This window comes from Labrus mixtus, chromosome 21, assembly GCF_963584025.1.
Source record: "Labrus mixtus chromosome 21, fLabMix1.1, whole genome shotgun sequence".
NCBI classification, from domain to species: domain Eukaryota; kingdom Metazoa; phylum Chordata; class Actinopteri; order Labriformes; family Labridae; genus Labrus; species Labrus mixtus.
This window is the reverse complement of record NC_083632.1, coordinates 11,526,538-11,545,406: the sequence shown is the minus strand read 5'-3', so window position 1 is coordinate 11,545,406 and position 18,869 is coordinate 11,526,538. Positions and strand designations below refer to the sequence as shown.

General features: G+C 40.2%; 1 protein-coding gene across 1 annotated transcript in view; it reads left to right on the top strand.

Moving 5' to 3' along the window:
* The first annotated feature begins 3,855 nt into the window (after nt 1–3,855).
* The window catches only part of dnmbp (dynamin binding protein), a 44,508-nt gene continuing 29,494 nt past the window's right edge, over nt 3,856–18,869 (top strand). Inside the window, exons 1-3 of the mRNA XM_061028926.1 lie at nt 3,856–4,010; nt 15,460–15,614; nt 16,924–17,046. Coding sequence (XP_060884909.1) covers nt 15,470–15,614; nt 16,924–17,046 — 268 coding nt within the window. The 5' untranslated portion in view covers nt 3,856–4,010; nt 15,460–15,469. The remainder of the gene's footprint in view (nt 4,011–15,459; nt 15,615–16,923; nt 17,047–18,869) is intronic.

Below are 18,869 nucleotides of genomic sequence, written 5' to 3'. Positions count from 1 at the left end.
GAAAGTGGTCACTGTGAGAGAAGACAAAGCCAACGTTCATACACAGACACTGATCTGGAGTTTTCTCAGCTGTAGTAGTGTGTGAATGTGGTGTGTGTGTGTGTGTGTGTGTGTGTGTGTGTGTGTGTGTGTGTGTGTGTGTGTGTGTGTGTGTGTGTGTGTGTGTGTGTGTGAGTGTGAGAGAGAGGCGGTATGCACTTGTATTGATGTGCAATTAGCTCGCCTAAAGTGGCGTCAATGAAGCCCACCAGTGGTGCTACAGTGTCACACATCTCTTTCAACAACTCACGCATATTCATTGACTCAGAGGTCATGGTGGGATTCTACAAACCTGGAGGAGGCCTTCTCAGAAATGACAAAACACCACTCTAAAACTGAATCACGTAAAAAAACCAAAAAAAAAACCAGAATGAGATTTGGAGACACATTGATTTAATTGGACATTGAGAATATAATGACGTGATGAGAAATATATAGGTGTCATTAGTAATGTTTAAAGTAATGATGGGGCTTGCTTGACATATGATATATGTGACCAGAGGTTAAGAGATGCAATTGATGAAGTCAATCATTCTTTTCACCCAGTCAATAAAAAACACAAAGGAAGTGGCAAAGACAAAGTTAACAAGAATAAATATTGATTGTTTATTACAAATACTAAACAAATAAGAGGTAAAATCCTACAATAATATGACACAAGAATGAAAAAACCCAGTGTTAAATAGTGCGAAGGAATGCAGCCCAAGGTCTTGTAAGGTGGAGTCTGGTGAGTAGGGTCGCTACTTACCAAGCCAGGAAGGATAGGAGGCAGTGAGGTCTCACACACGCATAAATGTCAAGGGAAAAGTGCAAACACAGCAAAAACAACTCGACCGTGGAAGGGATGAAGTGGGTTCTTAAGAATACACTGTCTGCCTGAAAGAGATCATGACCTCCCCAACTGAACCGAGTTCCAACTCTAAAAAAGAGACAGAGACAAGCGTTAATTTGTGTTGCTTAAAGAAAATAAGTCAACGTAAAATGTTATTTATTTCATTTAGTGTTTGTCACTTAACAATATATTTTCTTAAATTAGTGTGTTATGGTATAATATACAGAATAGGTTGGAGCTAGTACACACTGCAGATACTGTAAACACTCTCACGATTCTTTGTCAGTGCATACACAGTCATGAATGTTTAATACATACATAAGCACACAGTTTGAATATGTATTTATTTTATTCTGAAGGTTTTATATTAGATTGTTTGTTTTGTTGATTTGAAGCTCCTGTATAGAGACTTTTAGCGGCTAACAAAACAGACTGAAATTCATTTCTGATGCTTATTTACTGTCTGCAAAAGGAAACCAGACCATCAGGAAGAAAATTGATGACTTCAGTATTATTTATTTTTAGTGCCTGCAATTGCTGCTTCCAGGTTCAGGTGGCAGAAGAGGTGATTGACAGCATGCTGCAGAAATCGCCTTTGTTTATATCAGTGATATGTATTGCTGTTTAAAATAAGCAGGATGCCATTTTTCTTCAGAAAACGCCAAAATCAACACAAACTCAAAGTTCCTCATGGGAGCTTTAACATTAAATTAAAAGTGTTACATATTGCAAATGTGCATGTTTATATGTACTTTCCAGTTCATTTAGAAATAAATGATATAATTCAACACAAATCCATACATTTTTGATGAAGTTAACTTCAATATATGTTAGTTAAGTTTAAGAAGTTTATCAAAGCTAGTTGTTGGTTCTGATGAAAATAGGATTAAAGGTTAGCAAAAGCTGTGCTCACATGGGATGATGTTCAAGATAATATCAAAACTCCATATGACACAAGCATGACTATCTAAGCTGTTATTATTGTTGTGTCAGATTTTAATAACAATTGCCATGATGTGATATATGAAGCTGATCCGTATATGTCAAGGTGTGTAGCAAAGCTTGCAGATATGTAAGTCTAAAAGTGAGGCTGTTTTTTATGTGTTTTTCAACCTGACCCCTCCTTTTCCATGACAACACTTGAAGGCAAAAGCATCCAACTCACTGGGTTTCCTGCTATTGTCCTGCACATACTAGATCACATATGAGGAAGCTGTTATTACTGCAGACGCAGCGAAAAAACTGGATTCAGTGTTTCACACCACAACATCCCGAAGCAGTGGCCGAGAAAAGGGTTACCCAACGTATAATCCCTTATGCAACGACTATGATTTTCTCTCTCTAAATAAAGGTTGTCATTGTCTCAATTATTGTCCCAAATGAAAGATCTGCAGCCACAAACAGAATACAGGTTACACCTTCCTGCTGGGTGTCAGAAAGTCCTAATACAGGGTTACATTTTCTGCACAATACTGGAGTATAACATTGGTTAAATCGTGCAAAATGAATAGTGAGACTGCTGTGCCTTACACAGAAAGATGATTTAGTTCCATACATAGACAGTGCTACTTCCTATAACTGCAGAATGGTGTGAGGCCTGGGTGCAGTGGCCAGCTCAAACATATGCTGACCTGCACAGGAATGAGTTAAATGAATTGAGGAAATGTTCGTGTTTTTTTTTTTTTTGTCATTCTGTACCACAAAAAGTTTTTTTTGTTGTCACGTGTATTTAACAAACATTACAAAGCTTTATTAGGCTGTATGAATGTAGATTTTTTTTGCATTTTGTAAAGAGGAATTATATCTGTAAGCAAAAAAAAAACAAAAAACACAGCAGCTACATTTTCTTTGATGGGGAATTTATAGGGTATTTTAAAAAGTGGACGTGATCTATCCTGCTGCATCAAACTGGTTAAACAGATGGACTTCTGGGCTTCTAATTTAGTGTTTACTTTCTGATAGGATTTATGTTGTCTGCAGTGGAAGCGAGTACCATCCACAGTGACATTAAACTGCAGGAGTGCAAGTACAAAAATGAACTTGGGGGTAATGGGGAAATGCATACAAAATGTATTTACATATCCCTTTGAGCAAAAAATCAGCTGTCTCGCCTTTTCAGACTATAGGTTAGTTTTCTTTGTCTTATATGATAGTAAATCTTTGTAACCTAGGGAGCACATATAGGCCTCCCTACAGTAGGCTTATTTCTTTATTTTCTCAGGGTTAATGGATTTAACTATAAATCATTATTAATCGTACTTGATGTTAATAAGTTAAATGATGTTAATAGCATCAATTAAGAGAATATGAAGTCACTCTGGGGAAAAAAAAAACAGCCCATAAATGAATAGGCTAGCCTTATGTGATTTATATGATTGGTGTATTGTCATCTGGTTAATATTATGATGGTTAGTTCAATAATATATAACACAGACTTGTTGCTGTTAGACTGCTATAGAGGAGAAAAAGTACATTATTATCCTGTTTAAGTAGCATATTATAGCATACTAGCTGGGCTAATTGTTCAGGGGAACTGTGCAAGTTATTTGGAAACAATTAAGAAATAACTATGAGAAAGTGTTACATTCATGAAGTTTATTATTCTTTGCACTTAAATGTAAGCTAAATGGAAATAAGTCAGGTCCCCTTGTTCTTTAGGAGCAACTTTCTTCTCCTTTTCAGTCAGGCAATCAGCTGAGCCACCCACGGCTCTCTCTATGGAAAAAAAAAAAAAAAAAAAGTGGGTGGCGTTGTTGTATGTAGGCATGGAGAGAGAAGCGGAGCGACTCGGCTTCTGCTGTGTCCGATGTGATGACAGCTGATTCTGCCGAGACAGAGAGACCGTGGGACCGACGTGTCAGCGACGCGTGAAAGTGAAAAGAACTTCAGAGTTAAAGTCACATCTCTTCGGGAAAGTAATGAATCTGCGCTCGGCTTCGGGTCTGTGGAGGGAACTGTAGCCTGCTGGAAAAAAACTTTTGTGGGTGTCGGGGGAGAAAAAGCAACTCCGCCAACACATCACCCAGACTGAAGAAGAAGAAGAAGAAGAAGAAGAAGAAGAAGCAGAAGCTGGATATCTAGTCTGACTGGATCTAACGGCCCAGTCCCACGTTTACCATTGGACCCAGACACATTACAGGTAAGAAAACACACCAAATGTTTAAAAAAAGGTTGACCTTTTGCTCCTGCTTGAACTAGAGGAACGCCTGAAGGATAAGTAGGCTAGATAATCATGTAAGTTTGTAATGACACAAAATACAGGCTCTTACTTTCAAAGCAACAACATAAGGCTGCACTCGCAGTCATAAAAGTGTGGTTTCTCCTATGTAATAATAATTTGTGCTTCAACATTCAAGTGCTGGTGTCGTCTTTTAGGGCGTACTTTGAACAGTATCCTCAGTGAATACAGAGCTATGAAGCTAACTGAGTCATGACGTGAGCTGAATGGGTGATATCTGTGAACACAAGCGCTTCAGACCAAATAATCCCCCCGCTGTCTGTCTGTCACCTGTGGCCGAGCTAATGTCAGTTGTTCAACCCAGGAGAGAGAGAGAGAGAGAGAGAGAGAGAGAGAGAGAGAGAGAGAGAGAGAGAGAGAGAGAGAGGGAGGGAGAGGGAGCGAGAGAGAGGGAGGGAGGGAGAGAGAGAGAGAGACAAACTCTCTGAATGAAGGAGGGGAGACACGAACACGTGTGCACTTAATTGGTGATTTCTGGACTGGTCACTTGTAGGCAAATGTAATGTTTAGTTACAGCTATTTCCCATGCTGTCCTATTCTAATCTATTCTGTTGATTTCTGCTCTGTTATATTTCTTTCTATTCTATGTGATCCAAATGTTATTAACTTCTCTGTTCTGTTGTATGCATTAATGTTCATGTTCATTCTGTGCTGTTGTTTTATCATCTATTATGTTCTCTTCCAACATGTTCTTTTCTATCTCATCTCTTCTATTCTGCGCCGCTCTATTATTTTATTCTGTCCTACTCTCCCTCCTTCTGTATGGTTCTGTTCTGTTCTTTGCCATTGTACTACAACGCCATACCGAGATGTGCTCTGTGGTACAAATCATTCATTACTGTGCAGACCATTTTATATGAAGACTCGCACATTTACTTTGAAACAAAATGAATTCTAGTTAAAACCTGCTATGGCCATAGAACACACCTGTTATTTACTTGCATTGGCCCGATACATAGAAAATCCAAGTAAACTATCTAAGCAATAAAGACAAATGCAGTGTGTTGCAATCACAATATTTTCAATATGAACATTTTGCTAATAACAGTGTATGAGCTGTACCGCTTTGCATGGGAATCAGAGTTTTTTCGATTTCTTTGCCTGTAGGTATCAAACCATCATTGTTAATGTGAAAATTAAAGACTCAATAACTTTTTTATTTTATGTGTGTCTGTGCATGACCACGTTTTGACCTTTTATTCCAAGTCATACCTGGAGGTGAAACACCTGGAGGCTGGCTATGCTTCCTTAATTACCATCAACCTTAATCATACTGTATCTTTGTCCAGCTTTTTGTGTTCAGTGCCCAGTCAGGATTTGGGAAGAACATAAACACCCTACACACACACTGAATTATTCAACATTTGCATTTGCAGCAGGGTCATGTAGCAGGTGACGAAGAAACCTGAGACTTTAGTGTAAGTCTGCATGTGTTGCATGCCACAAACACTGTTGAGTCAGGCAGAGTCAAGCAAATAAAAAAGGACAATGATGAGAATAACTTGATGATTCATTGGGGGGGGGGGGGGGGGGGGGCAGAAACAGGAACATTCATTTTTCATCTCATTATGTAATATCGGTATTACTCAGACATTTAAAATCACATTCTTCAGTTGTTTTCTCGCAGCACAGTTTTAGTTTTCTTGGCAGAAAAGGCAGAGAAATATGTAGGAATTCAACTGATTTAAAAATATCACTCAGTCCATCTGAACTGGCTGCTGAAGTTGTATTCAGTGCGACAACACAAATGATGCTCCTTGTGACTTGTCTTCCTGTCAGTTAAAGAGAAAATTGTATTCAGACAAATAGTCTAAAGTTAAGAAAAAAACTCAAGTCAAAGTTGTGCACCATTCACTTTACACAGCTAACACTGCGCTAAAGCATATTGTGTGTAGCCTATTTCATTGCTTTTTCTAACAATTCATGACTTTCTGCAATAGTAAAATTGACGGCGACTATAAATGCCACTGAAATGTGAAATGGCACTTTGCAACGCGAATTACTCTGCGAGCCAACAATGTCAAATATGTTTGACAAGTGTGGTTTACGTTGGTCAGTGCTCGAAAGCAACATATGTGACTTTTCGCTTTAAAACAGTCGATTTAACAGAACAATAACTGTCAACATTGTGTCTTTCCCGTGTCCACAGAGCGGCTGGTTGTCTGTTTACTGCAGCGTGTACCTTTTTCCGGCCCAGTCATCTTGTGAGAAGTGTGTACAGCTTTACGGCAGTGATACAACGGCTGAGGCTTAGAGACGGTGACGGATAAAGCTAATTAGAGAAAAAGAGAGAGTGACCAACAGATTGCGATGCAATATCTATAATATCAGTCTGAAAAAGCCAAAAAAACAACAACATGTCTACAAAAAGACAGAGACGACAATTCTTACAAGAAGACAGACCATTGAAGAACCACCCAGTTTGAAGGCTCAGGGCTCTGCCTGATGAGTGAGCTGATCTGTCAGTCAGACATGTTTTCATGGCACATAGGAGAAGACAAATCAGTAGGGCTTCATTTAAAAAAAAAAAAATTGTTATTTAATTGCTGAATTTTGATAGTCATCCCGATTAATCTCATGTTTGAAATTCCATTGTTTAGCTTTAAGAGTTGGAATTGTTCGGCTTTTATTCTCGTTTTTTGTACTGTCTCAAGCTTTATCTTAGGTTGTATTACAAATAAGATTAATAGTTGTATTACCATATTAAAATGTAATTCTGGTGGTAACATTTAGACCATGTGGCTTTGTTGTGAACAGTTTGATATCTTTTCTTTATCATTTTTAACATGCACTATATGTTTGAAATTAAGATCTATCTGAAATTGTTTGAATCAGCGTGTGACCATTAGAAAATGTATTTATCTGCATCAGATATTAAAGACCTCTGCTTTGATTTTTGCCAGTCACAGTGAGTTTTTTGCAAGAGTTGATTTACAAACAGTCATCTGAGCAGACTGGGCTGTGCCATCTCAGCAGTCTCATGGTCTTGTACTCAATTCACCATGAATTCTCTAAAAGTTTTGGCAGTGAGAACTTGATTCAGATCTCTCTAAAAGAGAACGCATATTTCCCCCTCCATGAATTGATCGTGTTTCTGCAGGCACGTCATGGTGTGAGTCCAAGGCAGAGATCAGTTACGTAACAGCTCACATGCTAACTATTAGAGCCCTCCATGTTTTAAGGCCAGGGCATATCGTCAGGCACCTCTGGGGGCCTAGCAGGAAAAACCCTCCTGCGGTCCAAACAGATCCCTGTAGCCATGACAACTTCAGCCTCTTCCCCCTGAGCTCAGACATCTGAGCTGTCCTCTTCACTGTGGAAATGTTTATGCAAAAGAACAGTTCCACCCTGTTTGTGTATATGTGTGTGAGGCTAGTAATGTTCAACATGCGCATGCTTGAGAGGGGAAAGGAGAAACAAATGTGCGAGTGAAAAAGAGTGATGGAAAGACATTAAAAGTATGAAACATAGTCTGAAGAACAACACATGCTCTGTGTACTACAATCTGAAAAAGATGCTGGAATGCAAACGTGAAAGAAAATGTGAACAGGATGGGGAATCTCGAGCTATGGATGAGCCAAAGAGAGTACTTGCAGTCTTTTTCCAAGGGCCCACCCAGGGTTTTCTCCTGCATTCATGGAGCCGCTCCTGCAATAGTTCCCTCTGCAACTTGAAATTTTGACAAAGTAGAAAGCTAGCATCTTCAAACTGGTATATAAACACTTTTGCTGTTTCGAAAACCAAATAGTTTCTCCTGTAGAAACTGGAACAAGACAGGACTTTGTAGAAGTTACATGGGTGGAAGCAGATTTTCTTGGGCTTGTCCTGCCGTGACTCATCCCCCTGTTAGCCAAGAAATAAAGCAATTGCTGCCATTCAGGACCTGACTTGGCCAAACAGGTATAAAGCTGCATCTAGACGACCCTCCCAGCATGCTTTATGGTTAAATTCCACTTCTTCATAAAAAAGGGAGAATCTGCACTGGACCATCAATACGGCTGATGTTTTTCCTGTCTGTGAGATTCAAGTTTTATGAGGCAAGCAATATATTTGAGCCCCATTTCCACCAAGCGGTCTGGTTTAGTTTGTTTTGGTACAGTTTGCTTTTATTGGCGTTTCCACTTTGCTACCCTTCTGTTGGGGTGCCAAGTGTACCGATCCGACCCTAAACGCTGTAGCTAGACACACTGTGGGCCGTTGGTCGGTCGAAATAAATGTACTGTGCCTCGTTCCTCGTCCTTGATCTCTCCATGGTCTAGCACCGCCGTACCTCACTGACCTCCTCCATCCCTACACCCCGTCCCGACAGCTGCGGTCCTCAGCCACAGGCCTGCTCTCCACCCCCCACACCAAACTGCGATCTTTTGGTGACAGAGCCTTCAGTGGCTCTGGAACTCTCTCCCCGCCGAAATCCGCACTGCTGCATCTCTGGTCATTTTTAAAAACCTCCTCAGACACATTACGCCCCCCCCCACTTTGTAAAGTGTCCTTGGGTTTCATGAAAGACGCTGTATAAATCTAAGTTATTATTATTATTATTGTTGTTGGATTAATTAGCGGGCTATACTGTGTTGCATTGCTATGATGTCACGCTTTTGCGTAGCTGACGCGGCTATCTCTATCAGACTTACACTCCCCTTAACAAGTAAGGGTACAGTTGGCTATGCAGACGCAAGCGTGATCATGGTTTAGAATACCAAACTGTACTGAACCAAACTGGACCCCTTGGTGGAAACAGGGCTTTGGAGGAATAGCTTGCTTACAGCCTTGCAAAGAGTTCAGCCAGTAGATCAACATCAGGCTTACATCAATTCCAATTTACCGACTCATCACCAGTTTAATCTGTGGCAGGTGATGGTTTGCTTATCGTGGCACAAGTGTTGGAACCAGTGAGTAGCAGCTCGTCTGGTTTTGTCCATATAAACCCAGCACAACTTGTATGGCAAGTATCTCATGATTGTGTAGTTAAAAACACTCAAGGAACAATGAGTTAACTTTTGTTTTAGAGGTGCTAGTTTACTGGTTTTGTTATCTGTTTGTCAGTGTCAGGCAAGCTATTTACACTTATGTTTAGTCCTAAAGCTAAGCTATCTGCCTGCTGGCAGAAGCTACATATCAATCCATTTAGTCATGTTCACAATTTTTGCAGTCTTAACTGCTTTCAGGGGGGATTTCCTTCTTAGGGTGGACACAGCACTTGAAAAAGTGAATACACAACATTTTTTGAAAGATACAGTGTGTCATGCTTTCCACATAATTCTGCTTTCTGCTTGGGTCATAAAAAAGGAACAGTTCCCTCTGGCTTATGATCAATCAGTTTGAATTGCTGAAGTCCTAAACTGCTTTGTTTCTGTTGCAGTGGTTGTTTGTATTGAAATGCAGAGCTTTCATGTTAGTTTATAGTATAGTGTGTCTGCTTTCTTCTTTAAATATCTCGGTGTATTTGTATGTTTGAGCGTACCAGGAATATTTCTACAGAGTTTGGCGTCTTCTTCAGGCATTTGACTCAGCTTGCCAGATGTGTTCTCTTCCTCCAGCTGGCTGAGGCCACGTCGTGCTGCCTCATCTGGATGAAATGTACTTTAGAGCTGGACTGCTCTCTTCACTCTCCCGCCTTGTATCTGTTGTTTTGGGCGATCACATTAGAACGCAATGTGAAAAATACTATATATTTATGAGAAGGCCTTTATGAGGTGGATAAAAGATTAGATGAACTGCAATAACTTTAGTCAGTTTGGGATGTTTGGGATGGCTGATAACTCACTTACTGTATGGCCCTGGACTGAAATTTGAACCCTTAAATGACATGGTATGCACGTTACAGCTGAAACACTTAGAGGAAATATTTGTTGAGGCTCATTTGCTGCTTTTTGGTAAACAATTTAAGCGACTGGTCAAAAAAATGCAAAAGTTTCATCTTCCAAATGATGAATGTAATCCCCCTTTTGCCACATGTTATAGTAAACTGAACATAATTGGTTGTGTACGCTGTTAAGACAAAATGAGATATTTTTTTTCCAAGGTAACCTTGGGCTGTAAGACATTTTATAGACATAGCATAACTGATTTTAAGAATAATTGGTAGCTATTGGATCAGCAAGTTAGCTGCAAATCCTGAATCAAAATAATTCCACATGTTTGTTCAGTGTTTGCAAATTATCAGAGAACCCTAACAGATTGGATCTCATACATTTTTGCTTAATATGATTATTATTTACAACATATTTTGTTGGTAAAGTGAAAAAGAAAGCAAAACTAAAGTAGTTATGTCATGATGGCTCATGATGGCTCATGGTGGCTCATGGTGGCTCTGGGTTCTGTGAGGCACTGACTCTACACAAAGGGTTAGAAAACCACATGACTCGTGTTGACAACTGTCAGCCTCCGTCCCCCTCCGTCCCCCCTCCTCGCCCTCCATCACATATGCTGAAAGACTAGACGGTGAAAAGAAAAAGCAGCAGCAGATGTCCCCACAGCTTTTAATATCTAGAACCGTCCACCGGCTGGTCACCTGTTTGGGAGACGTTGTTAGGCGGTGAATGTGTTTTGGAGGACTCAGCACTCTGCATGTGTGGACGACAGAACGAGCTCTCTGTAAACAGTCTGAATCAAAAGATCAGCTGTCATCCAGCTCACTCCAGAGGATTCTACCAGCCTGTGTGTTTGTGTTTGTGTGTGTGTTTGTGTGTGTGTGAGGCACGTGCCAGTCTGCCACCTCAGTGTATCTGAATAGGATGAATGGCACATAGGCCGTGAACCAGTGTGAGCCTCGTCCTGGCAGGCAGACAGATAATGAAGCAGCGGCTTCATTGTTGGCATCAGATGACCGTGTTCAATAAAAGGTACAGGCAGTCAGCAGGTCTGACTTCCTCCATCTGTACTCACACTAACACTGTTTTTCAGCACACTACCTGTAGTACCTGCTATACCCAAGCAGATGGTGATAAACTGTAGATACCCATGTAGCAAAGAATGGATCACTGAGGACACTGATACTTGCGATTTGTACCTGAAGTTCATGAATGAAGGAAAGTATCTGAAGAATTGCCCCAGAGAAGAATTTACTAGTGAAATGTTAGTGGGTGTTTTTGTTACGAATTTCGAGGGCTACAGCCTCTGTACGTGGGCCGCACGCACTAACCACTCGGCCAACAGCGCCCCGACATTTGGCATCTTGACACGGAGATCAACCTGAAGTGATGCCAGAAGACAAACAGCCTGCTCAGCCAATAGGTTTAATTGGAGTGTTTGTCCCAGTCGCTTGCGGTGTCTGTGCAATGTGTTACACACAATAAAAAAAAGAAGCCTTTAAACATTGCAACTCGCATTGCAACTTTTTAAACACAGTCAGCTGTCGTGAAATCAGACATCAGTCACAGAAAAAAACCCACAAAATTCTGGATCAAAATGAAAAGAAGAGAGAAAGCACTTTGATTATTGTTTGATTTTTACAAGTATCATCTACATTTCTAATTCTGGTTTCATGATAACCCTGCTGGAAACCTTTGTAAATACAACTTGCAGACTTTCTATTGTTTGCTCATCCTTGTTGTACACATGTACATGTAAAGATAGTAAAGTAAAGAGTGATGATTGTTTTAAGGCCATGTCTCGGGTCAGACAGTCGGTGCTTTGTCCCGCTGTCAGCTGTGAACTGAGTGTGTATATTCAGTGTGTGTGGCTCAGCTGTTGATTGAGCTGTCTGCCATAATCCTGTTACTTTCTCCATGACGATGCCAAGTGGAACACACTAGTCCCAGTCCCTTGGTCTCAATCTACCTCTACCTCTCAGTGCCGGCTGTCCTTAAACTGTGTCAGCAGGGGAGCTAATGTGGGAAAAATTTTGTATTAAGAAGCCAGCGTTTACATTCTTAAAGTTATTCCTGCAGACGCACAACGCTCTCTCGTTTTTTTTTTTTTCTTCATATACGTTGAATTAGATTTCTCTGTTGTCATTAGTTTATTTTAGGATACTCATGATCAGAGTCCTGTTGCTTGTCAAGACCTCATAAATCATAATTAAATAGACACACCTGTTTAAGTGATCTGAAGAAGATCGCACACTGTGCGAATTGCCCCTTGTACCTCCAGCATACAAGATGTGTTTAGAAGGTAACACCTCACATTTCTTTATATATGAACTCTACTGGACTATAGGATGTGGAAGTTGCTTCTAGTATGAAAAAATCATTTTTTTTTCCTAAAGTGATATATTGCATTCATGTATGGATAGTAATCGTGTGCCCTGCAGCATGGTTTTCTGCAGACATGTCTGCTACTTCCAACGTGATCCAGCTTTTCCCCTTTTCAAATCAAAACAATTGTGAACCTAATTGCTAAATGGGAAAAAAAACTACTTTTTTATTCATTCAGGAAACAAAATCTGTACAGGACTTTATTGCATTTTGTGGTTGAGTGTATGAATGATATTAGCTGATTTAAATATGTAAACAGTTTTGTATAAAATCTGATCAACTCCTGTATGGAACTACACTACCTCCAGAATCTATCCCGTCTTCATCAGGCACCTTTAACTGTCAACTTCCGGAGCAGAGAGTAAAAGTCACCGAGCAACAGGGTCCACTGACACACTGACAGACCCGTAAATAACCTTTTAAGGAGCTTGTCTGGCTGGATGCAGATCCGAAGGATTAAGTTCAGGAAACGCTGCAGCAGCCCGGTGACTCCGTGCACGTCCTCGCGCTGCATCACGTGTGGGACGAGGTTTGGTTTTCTGGGTGTTGGTTGTAAGCTCAGCTGTGTGTGTGGCTGGCTGCTGTGAACAAGACGTGACGAGTCAAGTAGTGGAAAATGGTGCATTAAGGAATCCTGCTGATTTTGACAACAATCATTTTTGATGCACTATATAACATTTAGATAATAAGGAAATAAAACGATTACAGTCTACATAAAGATTTCACATCTTGGGTCTTTCCAGGAAATCTGCGTGATTGCTTTCAGGTGTTTATCAAGAGAATAGGTTTGGGGCGGCTGTGGCTCAGTTGGTGGAGTCGGTTGTCTCTTGACTGGAATGATCAGGGTTGAATCGCCAGCTCCTGCAGCCACATGCCCGTTGTGTCCTTGTGCAAGACACTTAACACCAAGTTGCTCCCTGTGCTTCGTCGGCAGTGTATGAATTTGAGTATTTTATACTGATGGACACTTTACATAGCAGCCTCTGGCATCAGTGTATGAAGGGGTAGGTGTGACCTGCGGTGTAAAAGTAAAAGAATAGTCAGAAGACTAGAAAAGCACTAAACAAGTCCATTTACCATTTACCAAGAGATAAACAGTTTCACTTTTTGTTTTAGACGCCTTTCTGCTACAGCTACAGGTGTCTCTGTGACTTTCTCGCATGAGCTATTCAATTTATGCCAATGTATTTTCTGGTGGTTAAAGAGTAGCGAGAAAGTAGGTTAGAGGAAAAAAAAACATGTTTTCTTTCACGTGATATAATGAGCAGGCATCCTTTCACAAATCTCTGAAATGTTGGTTGTGTTTTCTAAATTGATTTTAGTGTCCTTTGTCATCTGGTAGAAAGATGAGTGATTGTCGAAAGTCCAAATATGACAAACACACAAATTCAGGAGGATCTACCGCAACTCTTATTTACTTCTAGAATTTGGAACGTCTTTTTTCTTTAAATGTAGACATCCTAGTGGTGAGGCTGTGAGTTTTTGGGGTGGATCATTATCAGTCACTGTTTCGTAGACACCATCCACTCATGGCTGAGTGATACGTGTTCACCCGTGTGCATGCCAGGACACGTTCTAACTTGCTTAGGTGTCGACAGTCGGCTGTTGTTTCGTTTCATATAAAGATGAGCCTTAATATGCTTCTAAGTACATTTAAGTCTTTATTTACATGACACTGCTTGATTGCTATTTGTGTCTGCATATTTTTATGTTTCCTTCAAAAACAGGAAGTTACTTAAGAGAGTAACTATTGACCGGCATGTACTGTAGCAGATACAGCCATACATGTGAGAACATTAAAACACGAATAGAGTGACATCCCATATCTACAATCTGACTCTGAGAGGCTGGTGGGACAGCAACAACATGGGTCCTGTTTCATTGGATATATGGGAGTACACAGTCATTCGTGTTATTGTCTGGTGTGTTTTTTGGCCTCCCGTTTTCTTGCATTAGTTAAGTCCTTGGCTTGGGTTTCACTCTGGCTCTAACACTGTGTGGTGTTGTGTTCACAACTTCTGTGAGCAGCATCTGCTTTTGTGAAGCAAAAAAAAAAGAAGTACATAACTCACATATTCAGTTATGTTTTTCTTCTGTAAGTACTAGTCTCCTGCCTTTGTATCTTTACCTTCACATGGTGGATAACTGGACACACGTCTCTCCTCAGAGACAGTGACACTAAACCGGGTAACAGTCCTATACACCCCCCCCCCCCCCCCCCCGGGCTCCATCAGCCCACTTAACAGAGGCTCCATTGATCGATGCTAACTACAGCTCTCCTCTCTTATTTCCAGTCTCTTTCAGCGCCTCCTTCCCCACCTGTGGTTAGTCTGTCTGAACGTAATCATACACAAGGGCTGCAGAAATACTAATTAAACACATGCTTGGTAGCTTTGTGTGCAGTTGCTCATTATGCTGATACTTGAAATGGTCAGAGATTAACCACAAATGTAGACAACTATTGTAATGACACGTTATGTGACATAAGGTGATGAATGTCGCTGGTTTTAAAGTCTAAATTAGGGGTTCTTCTCACAAATATGCTCGCATTCTTGCAAAGTTTTGATTTCCTTCAATATATCAGGAAACAGACAGTGTCAGAAATGAAAACACCCAGGCTACAGGAAACATACAATGGATTCATCTATGGTTAGAGAAGGTGGATGGGTGGGATAAATGACGCGTGAGGCTCAAAGGTCAGAGATAACATACAGGAGGTAAAAGTACTTCACTGTTCAATGTTTTGTTTGCCAGTTACCCATCATTCACAGATCTGTAGTTCCTGTGCATCCCTGCTCCTATTCCCCTCGTGAGAAATGGGATAAGGATGGAAGACTGTTGAGGAATGTCCTGCAGCCTACTAAAGCACGCCTCTCTCTTCAGCTTTTTTCTCTCTTTCTCCTCTCTACAGCAGGTTTCTCACGCTCTCACTTTTATTCGCTGTCGTTTCATGAAAGCTCACTCTCTTAATCAGGCATTTGTTGATTTGTATAGCGAGGGTTTTGAATAGCAGCAGGATGCCTTGTTTACAAAGAGGAGACCAATCTCACATAGGAAACACTTCCGCTCTTTTTGGTACTTGAAAAATGTAAATGTTAAACTTTTAGACTAGAATCGTCTCTAAATTGCTGCGTCTCTCTTCTGTACTCCCAAAGGTAATGAGTAATGGAAGCAGGATCGGTGGTGCGTGCCGTGTTCGAGTTCCTCCCCAGCGTTTCTGAGGAGCTACCACTCTTCCCTGGTGATGTCATCGAGGTGCTCAGTGTCCTGGATGAGTTCTGGTTGCTTGGTAACAAAGATGGCGTCACAGGTAAGGTGGCATGCGTCACAAGTTTTATTTATATTCATATGAATTAAAGTATTTCTTTTGAACAATGTTTGCTTTGTTTACCACAAAAGATTTAAGCTGTTTATTTAACAACTTGAAAGATCTGATCGGTAGATTATTGATCACAAATAATAGCCAACTTTGAACTTTTTATTACAAGCAGTTTCATCCAAGAATGCTTCATTTGTTCTCATTCCTTTGTTTATGTTCTTTTACTTTTAAATAAACTACATTACAAACCAGAACTGGCCTCCTGTGAGATCAGTGTGCAGGGTTTGAGAAGTGTAGGGGACTAAAAATGGAACAATGTCGATCTTAAGCAGGTGAGATGATTGCGAAAAAAAAATAGATTAAAGCTTCACTTTGAAGCAAGGAAATAAGTCTTTCGTATCTTACTTTAATAAGTACGTTTTTACACATGAAACCAAACCATGCTCGTTCCAGTTGAAGTTCAGTCGTAGATTTTACACAGAAAACTGCCACAAAGCATTCGTGAGGTGTAACTCGTCACACTCTGCCCTTGAAGGGTCAAAGTCACAGAAATCCACTTGAGTTTTCCGAGAGTCGGACGTCTCTTAAGAAGAAGGAGGGGATTCCCTCAGAGGGGAAGTGCAGATGGGAAGTCAGTGTTGGCTTGCTGGAAAAATGGGATGACACCGGATGCCAGATACAAGACAATTAAACTTCCTTTGTGATGAAAAAAAATGAAGTTCAAAGAAACAACATGTACTGTTTTCAGAACACTACAGAAAACAACAACTAATAACCTCTTTTGTTTTTCTTTTCAAGCAAATACATCTTACACTGATCCTAAAACTGCTCCTGAAGTAAATATCCTCCTGTGAGGAACTTGTGGTTTGGGTTAATTTTGGACCCTTTGACAAATCTGTATCCCTTATCTCATCGCTGATTTTGTCCTGTACACACTTTGCAGTGGAAAATCAATATGATAAAAACAACAATCAGTCTTGTTGCTGATGGTCTGCTTTCACAGATAGACGCTGGTAATAATTCACTCTATTTCAAAACCCGCTAAAAACTCCTCACAGTGGCTTTATAGTAAGAATACTCTGGAAGAAGTTGGGGAATAAAGGATCAAGAATATGGAAACAAATGTGTTGACTTACCAGACAGTGTATTCGGTCTTTAAATTACACTTTCCTCTTCCTGTAAAGACATTATGTGCATGTTATAAAATTCAGATGCGGGCACTAGTTTCTCAACAACAGCAGCTATTTGGAGTGTTCACTGTAGTCAATCTATCGTGACTCCCTGTGTCTCTTCCCTCCAGGTCAGTTTCCCAGCACCTTTGTGGAAGAGGTCACCATACCCAGCACCAAACCTGAAGACACGCTGTACGTGTGCATCAACGATTTCAGCTCAGTAGAGCCGGGCAACCTTCACCTGAAGAGAGGTACGGACATATTGCATTTACTCATACTGACTCGGACTCCTAGTCTTTATCATCCTAACAGTGAGATTGTTATCAGAGCACACATGGGCTTTGTTGTCTGTTTGTTTTTTGGGGTGGATGTTTTCTGAAAGATACTGGATGTAACTCAAATCAAGCACTTTGTTTCAAGTAGGTCCTCTGTTAACTCTAACAACCGGTCATGTTTCCTCACATAGCTTAACGCTTCTTGTTGATGTCGCTGCGCTCAGGTAATTGTGACTTTTGTGTTGTTGTGTACCTGTGTTGTGTTGGATACATTGACCTGACTGATACATTCTCAGCTGCCACAATCTGGGAATCTGGGAAAGAGTGTACACACAATAGTAACTAAAATACAGGTTTCTGCACCATTTGATGTCAGTATCAGGGATTGATATACTTATAACAGTAATGAAAAAAGAGTTAAAGAAACTCCAATAACCTTTCTATTAATCACACTGGAATAAATCAAACTCCTATTGCACTCACCACAATGATAGGAGATTCACTATAACTGTCTTTGATGGCATCCTCTGCTGCATTAATAACCCTTGAGGGTTCTTAGACTGATATAAAGATTAAACATGTGTTTTTTCCTTTATGATCCCAAGAAGACATCATTTTGTGCCTTTTTTGTATTTTCTGAAATCATTTTGACCTTTCTTTAACCTTGTAGTCAATTGTTTATTAGTTAAAAATCATATTCAGTACAAAACACATAAAGACTCTCACTAAGAGTAAAATGTTGCTTATCTTACAGCGAACTTTTTGTGCATGTAAGTAAGTGTAAGTGTTTAAAATCCTGTCAATGATGGTGATTTAATTTCTCTGCACATTCATAGAGTTTTCTCTTTAAATCTTGGGGTATTTCCTTATTTGTTCCACGTGCAGATCATTCTTAAGAAAAGCAGTCCACCTCCTGACGATGATGATATGAAATAAGAATAACCCTTTATACATGTGCATTTGAGAAACGTTGCAGCATCACACCCCATACATAACACATAGTGACTTTCCAAAACTCCCCACTAGATGTCTCCAGATACCAAACTGACACCAACGCCGACTGACTTCACTCGACTGTTGACTGTTTTCTTTTTACATTCCTGAATTGTTTCAGTCTATTCCATTAGTTGCTGTGTGTTTTTCTTTCTCTCGTTTTCATCCACAACACTCCCAGAGATACAACAGTGATGTTTGCAGAGATGCTTTACATCGGTAAACCTTTTTATTTATGTCCTTTATCTTTTAATTCAAAGAGCTAGTAGTAGACATAGTCATAGTTAGGGTAGTAATAGTTGAAGTATTGTGAATTATACATGGCAATAAAAGTTGATTAACTTTTAAGTGAATCCAGGACATGGATATGTTACTGCAGCTAAAGCCCCCATCCCCCCCCAACACCACATTAATGTCAATGAATTATTTAGAAATTCACTCAATATACATCATACACATTTATGTCTTACTTTATTTGGTTTAGTTTTGTTTAAACCCCATGAACCAAATTGGCCTGACAGCAATATCATAGTAATTTTTTGTTTTCCCACTGATAAATAACTCTTCCCCGGATCATAGGAAACATTGGAAACCGTGTTTACTGGCCACTTGAGAGTCTAAATGTTCATTTCCAGTATGATTTTCCATTGTCCATATTGGCTGTGTTCCAGTTTTGGTTGCAGACACAATGGGAGGTGGAGCCACAGGCCTTTGGAATGTGACCCCTGTGACTTCTGGCCGTACAGTCAACACTCCAATAATCTGAACCTCTTGTTATATTAGCAGCAGTGCTGACCCTGGTACAG